This window comes from Oncorhynchus masou, chromosome 30 (genome assembly GCF_036934945.1).
Source record: "Oncorhynchus masou masou isolate Uvic2021 chromosome 30, UVic_Omas_1.1, whole genome shotgun sequence".
NCBI classification, from domain to species: domain Eukaryota; kingdom Metazoa; phylum Chordata; class Actinopteri; order Salmoniformes; family Salmonidae; genus Oncorhynchus; species Oncorhynchus masou.
The window spans coordinates 61,729,081-61,748,983 of record NC_088241.1 but is presented as its reverse complement, the minus strand read 5'-3'; the positions used below and the strand labels follow the sequence as shown (position 1 = coordinate 61,748,983).

Here is a 19,903-nt window from a genome sequence, read left to right as displayed (position 1 = left end):
ATATTATGACCTCTGACCTTGTCATCGCCTCCCAGGTCCACCTCATGAACCCGGAGAACGTGCCCAAGCCCTGCTGCGCCGCCACCAAGCTGCACGCCATCTCCGTGCTCTACTTCGACGACAACTCCAACGTCATCCTGAAGAAGTACAAGAACATGGTGGTCAGGGCCTGTGGTTGCCACTGACGACCGCCAAATGGCTGCGTCGTCACGGTCACCTGACCGCGACGCGGGCTGCAGCGGAGACTGTGTGAACACGACATCCTGGGTCTGCCTGTATGTCAGTGTGTGTACTACCCTCTGTCATACTCAGGGTGAGGGAGGAACTGATAAAGGACCAGACCAATGTGCTGCTTTCCACTCTCTCTCATCCAAGTGATGTTCAAATTCTCCGACGGCTACTGGCTTCATTACAACAAAACAACTCGAAGACGTAGGGGAATTGACTCAATGTTATCTCAGCGCGGGTAGCCAATCCCGTCAGATGTGGTCGAATGACACAGAAAACATGTAGAAATCTACATGGGGGAGACAGCATTAGCCTAATTACAGCGCATTCAGAAAGTATTCAGACCCCTCTACTTTTTCCACATTTTGTTACCTTACAGCCTTATTCTAAATTTGTTTTTATATCTAATCGACACACAATACCCCTATGAAGTGATGAAGTGAAAACAAGTTTTTAGAAATGCTTGCAAATTGATTACAAATAAAAAACAAATACCTTATTTACATTAGTATTTAGAAATTGAGTTCAGGTGCATCCTGTTTCCATTGATCATCCTTGAGATGTTTCTACAACTTGATTGGAGTCCACCTGTGGTAGATTGGACATGATTTGGAAAGGCACACACCTGTCTATATAAGATCCCACAGTTGACAGTGCATGTCAGAGCAACAATCAAGCCATAAGGTCACTCTGACAGAGCTCCGGAGTTACTCTATGAAAATGGGAGAACCTTCCAGAAGGACGACCATCTCTGCAGCACTCCACCAATCAGGCCTTCATGGTAGTGACGAGACGGATGCCACTTCTCAGTAAAAGGGCACATGACAGCCCTCTTGGAGTTCGCCAAAAGGCACCTAAAGGAATCTCAGGCCATGAAAAACAATATTTTCTGGTCTAATGAAACCAAGTTTGAACTCTTTGGCCTGAATGCCAAGCGTCACTTCTGGAGGAAACCTGGCTCCATCCCTACGGTGAAGCATGGTGGTGGCAGCATCCTGCTGTGGGGATGTTTTTCAGCGACAGGGACTGGGAAACTAGTCAGGATCGAGGGAAAGATGAACGGAGCAAAGTACAGAGAGATCCTGGATGAAAACCTGCTCCAGAGCACTCAGGACCTCAGACTGGGGCAAAGGTTCACCTTCCAACAGGACAACAGCCATAAATAAGCACACAGCCAAGACAACGCAGGACAAGTCTCAATGTCCTTGAGAGGCCCAGCCAGAGCCCGGACTTGAACCTGATCTAACATCTTTGGAGAGACCTGAAATTAGCGATGTGATATTTCAGTTTTTGCTTTGTCATTATGGGTATTTTGTGTAGATGGATGAGGAAAAGAAAACATCCATTTTAGAGTAAGGCTGTAACGTAACAAAATGTGTAAAAAGTCAATGGGTCTGAATACTTCCCCAATGCATCGTATGAATAAATTATACTGTCTGACTAACCAAAGCCTGATTTTATCATCAACAATCTGCTGATGTTGTAATATTTGTCACGCTACATTAGTTCATGTAAAGAGATATGTCCTACTCCTCGTTATGTATTGTACTCGTAAGCTTTTCCACCATATTCACCTGGCTTCCAAAAATATATAGGCCGAACGGAAACGACCACATACTATTTTAGTTGTGAACTCCTCAAAATATCTTAATTTGGTCAATATTTGCCAGGCTCATGCAGAGTTTATTTCACTGAACTGGTTCATCAGGTAGCAGGTTGTGCCTCAGCTGACATACCGCTCCAAAGACGACTTTCACCTCATCCCTCGGACGTACCGCAAACTGCAATCTCCATGTTATTCCAATCTCAGTTAACATATTATTCCCAAAAACCTGCAGAGTGGAAAAAAACATTTGTTGGTCAAACCAGCTGATCAAATGTTTAGGACCGATTTTCTGAAATTAGCTTCTGTGTGGTTTATGACCATTTGTCATTGATGTTTTGTTCATTTGAAAGGAATAGGAACTGTCAATGCACTTACAGATCAACTGCATGTTACTGAACTTTGTTCGAGGACAAACATTCAAAACATGCTAAGACATTGACATATGGGTTAATAAACAGAAGTTTGACTATAGCCCGAAAATTGGATACCCTTGTGCCAAAAGAAAATCCGAAATCACAAAATATACCTCTGGTAAGCTGCTGTTTACATTTGTGATCATGTTTAGACTTTTTTGTGTGTAAATACTTGTACATTTTCAGCTTATTTATTGCACCTCTTAAAATGTCATGCCATATTACTGAGAAATGTGAACAAATGAAAAATACAAACTATTTTTGGAAAAAGACATTTTATTACAAAATCTCATGTTACAACTTGCTTTTTGTTTACAAAATTCATGGGCAGTGTACAACCCAGAAACCCCCCCCCCCCCCCACCGCTTTCCTTCACTGGAGTCTGACTAGACCATGTGCTATCCATAAAGATTGTACTAACAATACGTGGTTAGCCTCTGAATGCATTTGTTTCCCTTAATTGAGCATTGAATGTAAAACCTGCCTCATACAGCAACTCCATGAACATACAATCTTTTGATTCACCCCAAAAAAAGCCCCAGAATAGCACACACGCATATTCAAAGACTTAGACTACATCTGGAAAGAAGGAAAAATCAACATTGTCATCATATCTTACTGACTAAACAAGTGAAATATAATTGATCATTATGTGGGTGGAAAATATATTTTTTTGGTATTCTGTTTTTGCTCTTCCAAGCATACGAGGTAAACCAAACATTCCAGATTTTGTTTTCCAAAGGTCGATAAACCCAAAGTAAAAGTGACCATAGCACTAATGTTGTGGCATTCTTGTGCTTCACTGGTAAAATGTTTCACACTGGGGCCTGATAGATGCTTCGTCAATAGAACAGAATATTAAAATGAGCTTTGTGAAATATTGCATTTACACAAGGACATGTTCCATTCTAATGAACTAGCCGTAGAAAACCATTTTTTAAATATATATATTTTTTTTGTTGTACATTTGACACAATCCCTTGCAAACCATTTGAGGGACTTTGTGTCAAACATGGAGTTAATGACAAATACAGTTGTCCTGTAATGACCCAAACTGGTAGATTCCATTTCATCCATTCAAAAAGGCCTGACTTGAGTGTACAAACTGATGACCACAATCATTGTTCATAAAAACCGTGGTAACACCAACACAGCACCTGATATTGGGCCGCGGTCGGGACCGAACTGAAGCTTCACAGCAAACATATACATACATATATATTTAAAAAAAAGGTCTACATCCAGACATTTTGTAGCACATTTACGATGTCAGAGGAACACACAAAAAGGGCAGTTTGACACAAAACACTGAAAAGTAATTTCCTGCAGCCTTCCCCGACATAGCCAACAAGCAGTTGGAGGGACAGAAACTCAAGTGGGATACAAATATAGTTGATAAAGAGATAGTATGGAGTAGGTCGGGAACTGGGTGTCCCTGAGAGTTAAGTTAGTTAGGCCGTTACTGGCATGGAATGAGAAGTACCGTCAACTTAACGCTCAACATCACGCGGCTCTGACCTCTTTGCTGCAGTACCATTACATAAGTGGCTCGTGATTTATCAGCATGATTTCCTTAAAAAAAAATATTTTTAAAAATAACCAAAAATAACATTTTTGAAATTTCAGACAAACTCAGTCAGGTTAATCCAACAGTTTTTGATACAACCGGCAGGCACCAATATACGACGACCGTCCTTGAGTTGGGATGACTATAACGGTATGCATTGTCAAGGTCTGACTGATTATGTACCGCTGGCAAAAAGTGGTTGTCGATCACATCATTTCATTTCCAGAAGAACAGAGGAACTAGGCAGCCCAAACAAATACAGTCACACAAACTATTGGATTAGAACAGAAACAAAGGGGGGGGGGGGGGGGTAAAACAAGACATTACAGAGTGTTTTTATTTATTAATTTTTTTAAGTGTCTTGATTCTACTGCTTTCTGAAAGGAAAGCAGAGAGAGAACAGAGCTAGCCTCTATGGGAGAGAGGATTCCTCTCATTGGCCAGATACGCTGTGCGAGGGAGGAAAGAAGTATCGACGGATGTTGATTGGATAGTGCTACAGCTCGTCTCGGGCCTGCTTCATCACAAAGCCGTGCAGGCTCTCCAAGTCGCGCCCTCCATGATGCTCCTCACCTTGCACACCCGCTCTGAACATCAACAGGGTGGGGTACCCACTCACCTGTAGGAGGGAAAGAGGACAAAGGTTCAAGTCTGACATCCACTAAGGTAACAACCCCTAGCTAGCCCCGACCTCTTCAGTGATTGCTGATGTGAAGGCAATGAATGGATAAGTAATATGGTCTCAATTTCACCGAGCTCTGCAATTCCTTCACCTTATCACTTCCACATTCCTTCAGATGTCAATGCCGAAGGAATGTGGATGTTCTCTCACTGAAAACCACGCATGAACCATCTAAACTCAGGACAAAAAAAGAAATGTCCTCTCACTGTCAACTGCGTTTATTTTCAGCAAACTTAACATGTGTAAATATTTGAGTGAACATAATATTCAACAACTGAGACAAACTGAACAAGGTCCACAGACATGTGACTAACAAAAATGGAATATTGTATCCATAAACAAAAAGGGGGGGGGGTCAAAATCAAAAGTAACAGTCAGTATCTGGTGCGGGCACCAGCTGCATTAAGTACTGCAGTGCATCTCCTCCTCATGGACTGCACCAGATTTGCCAGTTCTTGCTGTGAGATGTTACCCCACTTTTCCACCAAGGCACCTGCAAGTTCCTGAACATTTCTGGGGGGAGTGGCCCTAGCCCTCACCCTCCAATCCAACAGGTCCCAGGCGTGCTTAATGGAATTGAGATCTGGGCTCGTCGCTGGCCACGGCAGAACACTGACATTCCCGTCTTGCAGGAAATCACGCACAGAACGAGCAGTATGGCTGGTGGCATTGTCATGCTGGAGGGACATGACAGGATGAACCTGCAGGAAGGGTACTACATGAGGGAGGAGAATGTCTTCCCTGTAACGCACAGCGTTGAGATTGCCTACAATAACAAGCATAGTCCGATGATATGCGACACACCGCCCCAGATGATGACGGACACAGTGCTCAGTTGGACTAGGCTACTGATGCCTACTTTGTGTTGGTACAGCGTGCGAAGCTGGGCACAATGCTCAATTTGACTAGGCTACTGATATTGCCTTGGGTTGTCTGGTATGCAAACGACTCAGCACAGTTCCACACTGAAAGAGAGGACGCATCAGATGTCACAAAAGATGGTGTTTTCGGATGGTAGTACGTAATATGAGCACAACATTTTAGTGAACCGCTGATTCGTTAAGTTTGAATTTATTTTCTGACGGATGCACTCTACATTTGGATCAGTTTGGGGGGGGGTCAGCGGACCGATGCACTTGTATCTTAAACATTTGAATCGGGGGGCCAAAGGGTACTGGTGAATTGTTACGTCCCTATTGTTTAGCAGTGTGAATTACAAATTAATTAATTTCTACCTGTTAGCCGCTGAAGGGACTACTGACCCCATGGCCTTGAGTCAGGGGAAATTCCAGAGAACGCCCTAGTGATAAAGGTTGCGATGGTCCTACCACGGACTGCCCTAGTGATAAAGGTTGCGATGGTCCTACCACGGACTGCCCTAGTGATAAAGGTTGCGATGGTCCTACCACGGACTGCCCTAGTGATAAAGGTTGCGATGGTCCTACCACGGACTGCCCTAGTGATAAAGGTTGCGATGGTCCTACCACGGACTGCCCTAGTGATAAAGGTTGCGATGGTCCTACCACGGACTGCCCTAGTGATAAAGGTTGCGATGGTCCTACCACGGACTGCCCTAGTGATAAAGGTTGCGATGGTCCTACCACGGACTGCCCTAGTGATAAAGGTTGCGATGGTCCTACCACGGACTGCCCTAGTGATAAAGGTTGCGATGGTCCTACCACGGACTGCCCTAGTGATAAAGGTTGCGATGGTCCTACCATGGACTACCCTAGATGGTCCTACCATGGACTGCCCTAGTGATAAAGGTTGTGATGGTCCTACCATGGACTACCCTAGATGGTCCTACCATGGACTACCCTAGATGGACCTACCATGGACTGCCCTAGTGATAAAGGTTGCGATGGTCCTACCATGGACTACCCTAGATGGTCCTACCATGGACTGCCCTAGTGATAAAGGTTGTGATGGTCCTACCATGGACTACCCTAGATGGTCCTACCATGGACTACCCTAGATGGACCTACCATGGACTGCCCTAGTGATAAAGGTTGCGATGGTCCTACCATGGACTACCCTAAATGGTCCTACCATGGACTGCCCTAGTGATAAAGGTTGTGATGGTCCTACCATGGACTACCCTAGATGGTCCTACCATGGACTGCCCTAGTGATAAAGGTTGTGATGGTCCTACCATGGACTGCCCTAGTGATAAAGGTTGTGATGGTCCTACCATGGACTGCCCTAGTGATAAAGGTTGTGATGGTCCTACCATGGACTGCCCTAGATGGTCCTACCATTGACTGCCCTAGTGATAAAGGTTGTGATGGTCCTACCATGGACAACCTTAGATGGTCCTACCATGGACTGCCCTAGTGATAAAGGTTGTGATGGTCATTGACTTAAAGAACAATGAGGGAGTCAGATCCACCATTCCAGCACCACTGATCAACCAATCCTACAATGAGGTGGCTGTGGAGCCAGAGATCACAACCTCCGCTACTGCAGTTCACCGCTTCTGCTTCCTGTGGCCCTGGGTCACATCTGCTGTCGTTTGTGTGTTTAGAACGACAGCATGTCTCAAGTTGCAGGATCTCAACGTCTTGCTGTTCACACCCCAGGAGCATGGAAGACTTCACTAGCGCTATTTCTGAGCCATCTCTCAGCTCCAGACAGTCAATGTACAATATAGAACACCTACTGAAAACCTGTTGCAGATTGTCCTCTCCACTGTGCAGTCCACTTTGCCAATCTTGACAGTCAGGCCAGGGAACTCCTTCTGAGAGAGGTCCTCCCAGGTAGGTGCCAGACTCTTACAGTGGCCACACCTGGAGAGGACGGGAGGTTACGTAACTTATGGTTATGTCTTCTAGTGGCGGTGCCTCGTTTTAAGTAAATCACCAAGTCAAATCGCCTTAAATATTGTACATTTCATACGGTGAGATGGTTTAAATAGAACATACATGTGGATTTAATAGCTCATAAAGGAGCTGTTTCTTACCATGGCGCATAGAACTTGATGAATACAAGACCCTTGGCCACCGTCTCGTCAAAGTTGGCCTCTGTGAGTGTAACTACGCCTGACTGCAAGGGGGAAGAAAGAAGAAAAATTAAAATATATATATATTTTAGGTTGTATCATTCATGGTCCTGTATTGGTTTATACGTCCACAAGACCAGTAAATCAAAGTAGCAGCTTAAGTTCATAAACCGGACAGCCGAGATCAATCGAGTTCTACGTTTTTATTGGAAGTAGCATCAGATCTGTCCTTCAACCACACGTGTCATGTCTTTGTTCCAAGGTTTAGACTTTAGTGATGTCACCGTTCACACTTATCATTCAATTATAATAATAACAACAAATGGCATTGAGCAGACACTCTTATCCAGAGCATTGCAAACACAAAAATAGCTAACCTGCCCATAATTGAGACGTCTAGTTAACCGTTGTGTAGCAGAGGCCTATGCCTGGAATCTTGTCTGCAGTAGACTGTGTCGAACATTTTGGCCAGGTAATCTCACTGCTAAAACATTAGCCTGAGATCTTATTCACTTATTAAGTATCTGGAGAGGGAAGCTGTGAAAACGTGCTGCCCACACACTCAACACGGTGCCCGGCCCCAAAAATAGATCTCCACGTAGGCATTTACCCACAACATAGCATGTGGAGTATTTTAAATCGGGAAGGCACATGTGCTTGGCCCCATTATGCCTGAGAGAAAGTCACACACACACACTGTAGTACCTCCTCTTTGGCGGGCTCGTCGCTGGGTACTGGGATCTCGTTGGCATGTGGGTGTTCATCATCCTCCTTAACAGCAGCAGCAGCCTTGACCTGGTTGTCCACAAAGTCCTTCAGTGAGTCCAGGTCCCGCTTGCCTTTGTACTGGTCTGCCTGGACAGACAACACCACCACCGCAAAGGGTTAACAAACTGACTCAATAAATGGGTCATTAATTAAGTCATAGCTCCTCACAAACATGAATGGGTTACAGAACACAATGTCTTCTTCAGTGAGGTACCCAACCAAACTAGGTACCTTCTCTCCATCCTTGAAGAAGAGCAGTGTGGGGTAGCCACGCACAGCGTTCTCAGAGCACACGTCATAGTGCTGGGTACAGTCCACCTGGCCAATCACAACACACTAGTTAAATCAGAATTCATTCAGCATATCCAGCTGGTAAAGCCAGTTGTGCTTTTCATGTGGAAATATGAACATGCAGTGACTTATACTACCACTGGGTTGTCAGTCCAATGCAAAACATCAAACCGCAGTCATAAATAACATTTGTTGAAGGGTATCGCATCATTCTACTGTACAAACGAGTCGTCATAAGTTCTGTATCCTGGACTGGTCCACATGTGACAAACATGGCGCTCTAGTCCCCTGCCGGTGACTTGTCACCCACCTTGCTGATCTTGATGTCGTCTGAGTACTCGAAGCTGGTGGCCAGCTGTTCCCAGGTCGGGGCCATGGCCTTGCAGTGACCGCACCAGGGAGCAAAGAACTTGACAAAGTGGGACCCTGCGAAGAAGAGAGGAACAAGAAAGATTGTAGTTAATACTGGAAAACATCATATAAAATGTACAGTAAGCCTCCCGAGTGGCGCAGCGGTCTAAGGCACTGTATCGCAGCGCTCGAGGTATCACTACAGATCCGGGCTGTGTCGCAGCTGGCCACAACCGGGAGACAATTGACCCAACATCGTCCAGGTTAGACCGGCTGTACAGTGTTTCCTCCGACACATTTGTGCGGCTGAATTCCGGGTTAAGCGAGCAGCGTGTTAAGGAAGCAGTGCGGCTTGGCCGATCATGTTTCGGAGGCTCATCGAACGTCGCCTCTCCCGAGTCCATACAGAAGTTGCAGCAATGAGACAAGACTAACTACCAATTGGATATCACGGAAATTGTGGAGAATAAAAAAGGGGTAAAAAGTACCAATTAAAAAAAACAGTTTATTTTATTTATTTTACTTAACCAGGCAAGTCAGTTAAGAACAAATTCTTATTTTCAATGACGGCCTGGGAACAGTGGGTTAACTGCCTGTTCAGGGGCAGAACGACAGATTTGTACCTTGTCAGCTCGGGGGTTTGAACTCACAACCTTACGGTTACTAGTCCAACGCTCTAACCACTAGGCTACACTGCCGCCCCTAATAATGTTCAGTAAGGTTGAGGCCGACCGATTAATCGGAATGGCCGATTAATTAGGGCCGATTTCAAGTTATAACAATCGGAAATCTGCATTTTTGGACACCGATCATGGCCGATTACATTGCACTCCACGAGGAGACTGTGTGGCAGGCTGACTATCTGTTAGGTGAGTGCAGCAAGGAGCCAAGGTAAGGTGCTAGCTAGCATTAAACGTATCTTATAAAAAAACAATCAATCTTAACATAATAGTTAACTACACATGGTTGATGATATTACTGGATTATCTAGCTTGTCCTGCGTTGCATATAATCTATGTGGTGCCTGTTAATTTATCATTGAATCACAGCCTACTTCGCTAAACAGGTGATTTAACAAGAGCATTCGCGAAAAAAAAAGCAGTGTACCAGTGTACCTAACCATAAACATCAACACATTTCTTAAAATCAATACACAAGTATATATTTTTAAACCTGCATATTTAGTTAATAAAATTTCTTATCAGGCAATACTAAACCAGGAAATTGTGTCACTTCTCTTGCGTTCATTGCACGCAGAGTCAGGGTATATACAACAGTTTGGGCCGCCTGGCTCGTTTCGAACTAATTTGCCAGAATTTTACGTAATTATGAAATAACATTGAAGGTTGTGCAATGTAACAGCAATATTTAGACTGAAGGATGCTACCAGTTAGATGAAATACAGAACGGTTACGTATTTCACTGAAAGAATAAACGTTTTGTTTTCGAAATGATCGTTTCCGGATTTTACCATATTAAAAGACCTAAGGCTCATATTTCTGTGCATTATTATATTATAATTAAGTCTATGATTTGATAGAGCAGTCTGACTGAGCGGTGGTAGGAAGCAGCAGGCTCGTAAGCATTCACTCAAACAGCACTTCACTGCATTTGCCAGCAGCTCCTCGCAATGCTTTAAGCATGGCTCTGTTTATGACTTCAAGCCTATCAACTCCCGAGATTAGGCTGGTAATACTAAAGTACCAATTAGAACATGCAATTGTCAAAGGTATACGAAATACAAATGGTATAGAGAGAAATAGTCCTATAATAACTACTAGCTAAAACTTCTTACCTGGGAATATTGAAGACTCATGTTAAAAAGGAACCACCAGCTTTCATATGTTCTCATGTTCTGAGCAAGGAACTGAAACGTTAGCTTTCTTACATAGCACATATTGCACTTTTACTTTCTTCTCCAACACTTTGTTTTTGCATTATTTAAACCAAATTGAACATGTTTCATTATTTATTTGAGACTAAATTGATTTTATTGCTGTATTATATTAAGTTACAACAATACTGAATGAACACTTATTTTAATTGTCATTATTACAAATATATATATATATATAAAAAAAATCTGATCAATCGGTATCGGCTTTTTTTGGTCCTCCAATAAATCGGTATCGTCGTTGAAAAATCATAATCGGTCGACCTCTAGTCAGGGTAGCTACAATCTGAAAGCACAGAATTTAAGTATTTTACAGTTGTATGTAATTCGTCGCCAAACCCACTGGCTACAGGTTATCTACAAGCCTCTGCTCGGTAAAGCCCAGCCTTATCTCAGCTCACTGGTCACCATAGCAGCACCCACTCGTAGCACGCGCTCCAGCAGGTCTCTCTCACTGGTCACCCCCAAAGCCAATTCCTCCTTTGGTCGTCTTTCCTTCCTTCTCTGCTGCCAATGACTGGAACTGAAAAAAAAATCTCTGAAGCTGGAGACCCACATCTCCCTCACTAGCTTTAAGCACCAGCTGTCAGAGCAGCTCACAGATCACTGCACCTGTACATAGATGGGCTGTAAACAGATGGGCTATCTACCTACCTCATCACCATCCCGTATTTATCTTGCTCCTTTGCACCCCAGTATCTCTACTTGCACATTCATCTTCTGCACATCTACCATTCCAGTGTTTAATTGCTATATTGTAATTACTTCGCCACCATGGCCTATTTATTAACTTAACTCCCTTATCTTACCTCATTTGCATTCACTGTATATATACACACTTTTGTTCTACTGTATTATGGACTATGTTTTGTTTATTCCATGTGTAACTCTGTGTTGTATGTGTCAAATTGCTACGCTTTATCATCTTGGCCAGGTCGCAGTTGCAAATGAGAACTTGTTCTCAACTAGCCTACCTGGTTAAATAAAGGTGAAATAAAATAAATAAATAAAACATTAACTCAAGTTAGAGCGTTTCAGCTTACGGATGGGTATTTAGTTGATGGAATAACATGAGAAATTACATCAACTATATAAAAAAAAAAAAAAAAAGCCTGTGCGTTACTGGCCCGTAGACTAAAATACACAGAGCTCAGAGGTTAAATGCTACCCATTACGCAATTTCGTCACAGTCCATCTTGCCACCATTTAAAGGTTGGACACAAACATTCCTCTTAAAAGATCCTCTCATATCCTGTCTTTTTCCCCCAAAACAGGAATCATTTATTTTTCTTTCTCAAACAAAACATTCAACTCAAAACCAGGCTGAAAAGCTGCAATTTCAGCAGGACATTTATGGTGACCACCATTTATTTTTGTTGTGCTCGTCCAGTGACCGGAAACATGCGGTTTGCATGAGATAAATGTAGAGTGAATTGCGTTATGGTTTTTAAGGGAATGACAGCATCTAAATTATGTTAATCGCTGTAGAAAATGGACGTATGCAGCTTACAAAAACAGTTGCGTTAAGGAACATATGTTATATTTCAGGTATAAATAGACAAGCCTGGTCCCAGGTCAGTTTGTGCGGCCTTACCAACTCCTATGGTGCGAGACATCAGAAACAGATCTGGGACCAGGCTATAAAGAGACTGTTGGCATATGTATATTGCACTGACAGATCCCAATCCTCCCCCACGTTACCTTTAGCGATGTGGGCCTTGAAGTTGCCAGCAGTGAGATCAAACAGGCCCTGCTTGGGCTCTGGGGCTTTGGGAGGCTCCAGTTCAGTCTCTGGCTCCTGCAAACCCACAGAACATCATGCCACACACCAAATAAAGACTGCCATCACGTAACATTAGTCTGAAGGTTATATTCAGATGGTCTGAAACGTTTAACGCAGGGATCTCCAACTGGCGGATTTTAATTTGGACCCCAAGTTTTCAATGATTTATTGTTGGACATAAAAGACTGAAAACATAGGATTTAAATTTTGGAAACCTGTTCCAATAGAGATATGTGATTGTTTACAGATGGAGGCAAGGTATGAAATGATTATGTTTTAGACAAATATTATGTAGTTACGAAAGTTCAAATCAGTAAGGCCGATTTGAATGGGGTGGGGGGGGGGGTCACATGGAATTTAATTTCAGTAAGCATAATATATTCACATCGTCTCCTATCTCATGGGCATAACGTTTAGTCATATGGTGCTGGCTACAAATGTTACACATGTTCTACTCTTTCACAATTAGCAAGCGCAGGGATCATCATACAATAGTTAGCGTGCTGTGCTCAAAGGCTGGAGTTAAGGCAACATCACCATGCCTGCTGATTAACCTATGGGCTCACTTGTGCAATTACACTATATATACACAAACGTATATGGACACCCCTTCAAATGAGTGGATTCAGTTATTTCAGGTGTGACTGACAAGTGTATAAAATCGAGCAAACAGCCATGCAATCTCCATAGACAAACATTGGCTGTAAAAGGCCTTACTGAAGAGCTCAGTGACTTTCAACGTGGCACAGTCATAGGATGCCACCTTTCCAACAAGTCAGTTGTCAAATTTCTTCCCTACTAGAGGTGCCCCGATCAACTGTAAGTGCTATTATTGTGAAGTGGAAACTTCAAGGAGCAACAACGGCTCAGTTACGAAGTGGTAGGCCACACACACCAACAGAATGGGACCGCCGTGTGTCGAAGCATGTAAAAATCATCTGTCCTTGGCTTTCACACTCACTACCGAGTTCCAAACACTGCCTCTAGAAGCAACGTCAGCACAAAAACTGTTTGTCAGGAACTAGTGAAATGGGTTTCCATAGCAGAGCAAGCAAACTGTAAAGTTTGGTGGAGAAAGAATAATGATCTGGGGACGTTTTTCATGGTTTGGGCTAGGCCCATTAGTTCCAGTGAAGGGAAATACAACGACATTCTAGACAATACAGTGATTCCAACTTTGTGGAAACAGTTTGGGGAAGGCCCTTTCCTGTTTCAGCATGGCAATGCCCCTGTGCACAAAGCGAGGTCCAAACAGATATGGTTTGTCGAGATCTGTGTGGAAGAACTTGACTGGCCTGATCGTCCCGTGGCTAAACCCTGGTTGATGATCCCTGGTTTAAAAATCGTCCCGTGGCTAAACCCTGGTTGATGATCCCTGGTTTAAAAATCGTCCCGTGGCTAAACCCTGGTTGATGATTCCTGGTTTAAAAATCGTCCCGTGGCTAAACCCTGGTTGATGATCCCTGGTTAAAGTGACAACCTTTCATCACCTCCTTTCCTCCCATTGAAAACAGGTTGAAAAAGTGGAAGCGTGGAAACAGGAAGCGATAACAAGGTTGTCGTTCCACTGTTCCTTTGCTATCACCTGTCCAACGCATTCATATCAGATGAAGGAAACGAGGAGGAGAAGCCATTTCAGATGAGATGATAGGATGCATGTAACTCCGCCCACTTACCACAGGCTCGTCCTGCAATGTGTTGAGCATCCAGGTCTCCATAGACTGCAGGTCCCTGGAGCCTTGGTACTTCACAGCCTCCTGCTCAGGTTTGAACAGCTTCAGCCTACAGACAACACAGGGGTCAACGAGGTCATTCGCCTCAATGACTAGGCCACACTGCTGTGTAAGATGACTGACACACTCACAATACACTTAACCGGTCAATTCCTTTGTAATTACATGAAACTGAACGTTGTTTTTAATGACAGAAGATTTTATAAGCACACTCGGGTCCAGGTTCCGCTTTTACAACATACACTGCAAAACAAGGTGTGTAAAAATTTTACTAAATTCATGTTAATGTTTCACTGCTATCGGTCAATAAGTAATCAAATCTAGCTACATGATTTACCCCAGTGGCAAAATGAAAATGCATATCCCAGTGGCAAAATGAAGATATATATTTATTGATATTTTATTTAACTAGACAAGTCAGCCTACCCCAGCCAAACCTGAACGACGCTGGGCCAATTGTGCGCCACCCTATGGGACTCCCAATCACGGCCTGATGTGATACAGCCTGGATTCAAACTAGGGAATGTAGTGATGGCTCTGGCACTGAGATGCAGGCCTTAGACCGCTGCGCCACTCGGGAGCCCAGGAGTAAAATGAAGATACACCAAGGTAGTACATGAACTTCTCAAATAAGAAATCCAGTAAGGAACTGTTCTATTGCGCAACATTTCAAAATGTTTTGCTATGGTGTGCCCTAATTAATACAACCCTGTACTTACGTGGGGTAGCCCCTGATGCCGTGGACATTGGAGCAGAACTTAACATCCTGAGTGCAGTCAACCTTTACGATGTAGGCGGGCGGCGACTCCATGCTGTTGTATTTGTCCCCCATTTCGTTCCATGTCCCCTGTAGCCTCTGACAGTGACCACACCTGGAAGCAAAACACAGTTCTTTCAAAGTCCTTCTCCTGAGGTGGTACAGGCTTCACAGTTCTGCCTGGAATTAACAGTGTTTCTGTTAATACTCCTATTGAAGTCCATATGCTTAACTGTCTTCATGTTTCTATGGAAATAGAATGTCCCGCCTTATATTCGTCCGACTTAAGTTATTCACACATTTTGTGTTTCTTTGAGATGCTGTCTATATACATAGCCATTGTGCAGTGTGGGGTCAGCTTGTAACTGTATTCGGTGAGGTAAAGTAAAGACACCCCTGTGAAGTGATGAAGAACCACAATGTTGTCTATAAGCTTACATTTCAGAAAAGAGAGATATATATATATATAAATGGCATTTTAATACAGCAATAAGATTTTTTTCAACACAAAAACAAAAAACGTGGGTATATTTTTTTAGGCATCTTTAGTGCCTGCCCGTCTACACAGTTACATCAATCAGTGCTTGCCACGTAAGCGGTCACATCCTGAAATGGTCCACTACTGTTAGCTAGGCTAGCTGTTATATAGTAGAAAATGTGCGACAAAAACTGAACACCTTGGAAAAAAATAATATATACAACAATATTTAAATAAAAATAAAACACTGGGCATGTAACTAGCGACTGTGTCAACTAACGTTAAAGGACGAGTCAGTCCAAGTTTAATCGTGACTTCAGAAAGTTCACAAGTTTAATTAAATAAGTTTCCAAGGCGCTAATGATTACCAACCAAAACATGCTAACTGACGTTAGCGTAGTTCTGGTTTCGTGTGATTTGTTAGCTAGATTATAATGACTTGTCATCTATGCAATGATGGATAAGATGTTATATACAAGTCCTAGTTAACATTTGTAGCAAAAAAAATAAATAATACAACTTGGCTGACTAGTTAGCTATTTAGACAGCTAGCCGGCAACAAAAAGCTGCGCTAGCTAGCTGCAAGTTAGCGGTTACTGTAGCCCCTCTGACAACTTGGAAAATCGGATATATTAGTGAAGAAATAGGGTATCCATCTAAATATTGTCAATAACTTTACAAACGGCACACTACCTAGCGAGTTTGCTTACCAAGGGGCGAAGAACATGACAAAGTGGGGAGCGGTTGGGACAGCATCGTTGAACATATCCACTGTATACGTATGTTTGGCATGTTCATCTTCTTCAGCATCAGCATCGCAAAATATATTACCAAAAAGTAACGAACAATAAATAAAACACAACATAAAATGTGTGCAATTCAGTGCTGAGGAGGCCATGATCCCGTCTTGCTGAGCCACTGGTCTGTCTGTGAATATCACTAACGCTGACCTTTGAAGAGTGTGGATAGGACCCACGCACGACGAGACGCTCTACACGGTGGAGATGAAATCTACATTATATACAGATCAGTGGCGTCGCGCCACTGCTGAAACTTCAAACACTTCTTTAACAAGCTCCAACAAGTTTAAATCCAGATGCTTTCACAAGTAGGATAGACATAATTGGCTATGTATATCGACAGTACCAGTCAAAAGTTTGGACACACCTACTCATTCAAGGGGTTTTTCTTTCTTTCTTTTTACTATTTTCTACATTGTAGAATAGTGAAGATATCAAAACTACGAAATAATACATGGAATCAAATAGTAACCAAAAAAGTGTTAAACAAATCCAAATCTATTTTATATTTGAGATATTTCAATGTAGCCACCCTTTGCCTTGATGACAGCTTTGCACACTCTTGGCATTCTCTCAACCAGCTTCAATGCATTTCAATTAACAGGTAAATTTAGTAAAATATAATTTGGAATTTCTTTCTTTCTTAATGTGTTTGAGCCAAACAGTTGTGTTGTGACAAGGTAGGGGTGGTATACAGAAAATAGCCCTATTTGGTAAAATACCAAGTCCATATTATGGCAAGAACAGCTCAAATAAGCAAATAGAAACAACAGTACATCATTACTTTAAGACACGAAGGTCAGTCAATATATCAATATAGAATATTTCAAGAACTTTGAAAGTTTCTTCAAGTGCAGTTACAAAAACCATCAAGCGCTTTGATGAAATTGGCTCTCATGGGGACCGCCACAGGAATGGAAGACCCAGAGTTACCTCTGCTGCAGAGGATACATTCATTAGAGTTAACTGCACCTCAGATTGCAGCCCAAATAAATGCTTCACCAAGTTCAAGTAACAGACACATCTCAACATCAACTGTTCAGAGGAGACTGTGTGAATCAGGCCTTCATAGTCAAATTGCTGCAAAGAAACCACTACTAAAGGACACCAATAACAAGAAGAGACTTGCTTGGGCCAAGAAACAAGAGCAATGGGCATTAGACCGGTGGAAATCTGTTCTTTGGTCAGATGAGTCCAAATTTGAGATTTTTGGTTACAACCTCTGTGTCTTTGTGAGACACAGATTAGGTGAATGGATGATCTCTGCATGTGTGATGGTGTGGGGGTGCTTTGCTGGTGACACTGTCTGTGATTTATTTAGAATTGAAGGCACACTTAACCAGCATGGCTGGTTGGGGCGACAGCTTAGCCTAGTAGTTAGAGTGTTGGACTAGTAACCAAAAGGTTGCAAGATTAAATCCTTGAGCTGACAAGGTACAAATCTGTTGTTCTGACCCTGAACAAGGCAGTTAACCCACTGTTCCCACTGTTCCTAGGCCGTCATTGAAAATAAGAATTTGTTCTTGACTTGCCTAGTTAAATAAAGGTAAAATAAAAAATGGCTACCACAACTTTCTGCAGTGACACGCCATCCCATCTGGTTTGTGCTTAGTGGGACTGTCATATGTTTTTAAACAGAACAATGACCCAAAACACAGCTCTCGGTTGTATAAGGGCTACTTGACCACAGAGAGTGATGGAGTGCTGCATCAGATGACCTGGCCTCCACAATCCCCCGATCTCAACCCAATTAAGATGGTTTGGGATGAGTTGGACCACAGAGTGAAGGAAAAGCAGCCAACAAGTGCTCAGCATATCTGGGAACTCCTTCAAGACTGTTGGAAAAGCATTCCTCATGAAACTGGTTGAGAGAATGCCAAGAGTGTGCAAAGCTGTCATCAAGGCAAAGGGTGGCTACTTTGAAGAATCTAAAATATATTTTGATTTGTTTAACACTTTTTTTGTTACTACATGATTCCATATGTGTTACTTCATAGTTTTGATGTCTTCACTATTATTCTACAAAGAAAGTAGAGAGTGTTAAGACCCGGTTACAAACTCGGGTCTCCGGTGTGAGAAATAGTTACTTAGCAAACTGAGCCACTAATAGTCGGCAGAACCCAGAAGATGAGGCAGACACAGCAGTACTTGAGACGGTGTTTTAATAAAGTAAAAAGGAAAGTTCTTCAGGCAAAAATATAAATCCACAACGTCAAAAGTAATACCAAGAGAACAAAGATAATCCTCCAAGTCAAAAGGTAAATCCACAAGGTGGTAGGTACAGCAGGAAAAAGCCTCAAAAGATAATCAAAAATAAATAAACGAGAACAAAAACAGAGTACCACAAGAGAGTCCAACTGGAGCAACAAATGTTCACAGCATCGCTGGGGCTGGGTGCTAACATTCAAACACAGGGCAAAGAACTGAGGAAAAGGGTGAAGGAGTCCTTGAAGGTGGAGGTGAGAAGATGGATGAACTCTAAGGTGCGACCTACGCCCGGGTGACAGGTGAGGCGAGAGGAGTGCCCCCACAGAAGGACCTGGGTCCTCGCTGCCTTGGGGACAAACAACCGATTGGCAGGACCTCCTTTCCCGGTTCGCGGCAGGAAGGACAGGCATGTCAGTATCTTCTCGAATGGCAGGAGACTCGGGACAAGGCGTCCGGTTTGAGATTATTCGACCCGGGCCGATAGGTGAGGATAAACTGGAATCGATTGAAGAAAAGAGACCATCGAGCTTGTCTGTGGAGTTCAACCGCTTCACCTGCTGGATATACTCCAGATTTTTGTGGTCCATAAGCACTTGAAACAGTTGAGAAGCCCCCTCGAGCCAGTGTCTCCATTCCTTCAATGCCATCTTAACCGCTAGAAGTTCACGAGTAAATGTAATTGCTACAAAACACTTAAGTATCAAAAGTATAAGTAAAAGTATAAATCATTTCAAATTCCAAATTCAAATTCCAAACCCAAAACAATTTTGGATTGCCTTGTACACGCTCCAACACTCTGATATCATTTACAAACAAAGCATTTGTGTTTAGTGAGTCCGCCAGATCAGAGGTAGTAGGGATGACCAGTTATGTTTTCTTGAAACGTCTGTGAATTAGACCATTTTCCTGTCCTGCTAAGCATAAAAAAATGTGCAGTTTTGTCACACTAGACACTCTAATGTACTTGTCCTCTTGCTCAGTTGTGCACCGGGGCCTCCCACTCCTCTTTCTATTCTGGTTAGAGCCAGTTTGTGCTGTTATGTGAAGGGAGTAGTAGACAGCGTTGTATGAGATCTTCAGTTTCTTGGAAATTTCTCGCATGGATAGCCTTCATTTCTCAGACAAGAATAGACTGTAGAAAGAAAGTTTTGAGCCTGTAATCAAATCCCCCAAATGCTGATGCTCCAGATACTCAACTAGTCTAAAGAAGGCCAGTTTTATTTCTTCTTTAATCAGAACAACAGTTTTCAGCTGTGCTAACATAATTGCCAAGGGATTTTCTAAGGATCAATTAGCCTTTTAAAATGATAAACTTGAATTAGCTAACAGAACGTGCCATTGGAACA

General features: G+C 42.8%; 2 protein-coding genes across 2 annotated transcripts in view; one reads left to right on the top strand and one right to left on the bottom strand.

The window, feature by feature from the left end:
• The window catches only part of LOC135522907 (bone morphogenetic protein 7-like), a 59,581-nt gene extending 56,911 nt beyond the window's left edge, over nt 1–2,670 (top strand). Inside the window, exon 7 of the mRNA XM_064949597.1 lies at nt 36–2,670. Coding sequence (XP_064805669.1) covers nt 36–185 — 150 coding nt within the window. The 3' untranslated portion in view covers nt 186–2,670. The remainder of the gene's footprint in view (nt 1–35) is intronic.
• On the bottom strand, nt 2,506–16,612 carry LOC135522908 (thioredoxin domain-containing protein 5-like). The gene is made up of 10 exons (XM_064949598.1): nt 16,260–16,612; nt 15,034–15,186; nt 14,258–14,363; nt 12,500–12,596; nt 8,864–8,979; nt 8,494–8,580; nt 8,200–8,349; nt 7,456–7,538; nt 7,156–7,282; nt 2,506–4,433 (listed from the first exon to the last, which is right to left on the bottom strand). The coding sequence occupies exons 1-10, from the start codon at nt 16,445–16,447 to the stop codon at nt 4,311–4,313; spliced, it is 1,230 nt and encodes a 409-aa protein (XP_064805670.1). The 5' UTR covers nt 16,448–16,612; the 3' UTR covers nt 2,506–4,310.
• Nucleotides 16,613–19,903: the final 3,291 nt, after the last annotated feature.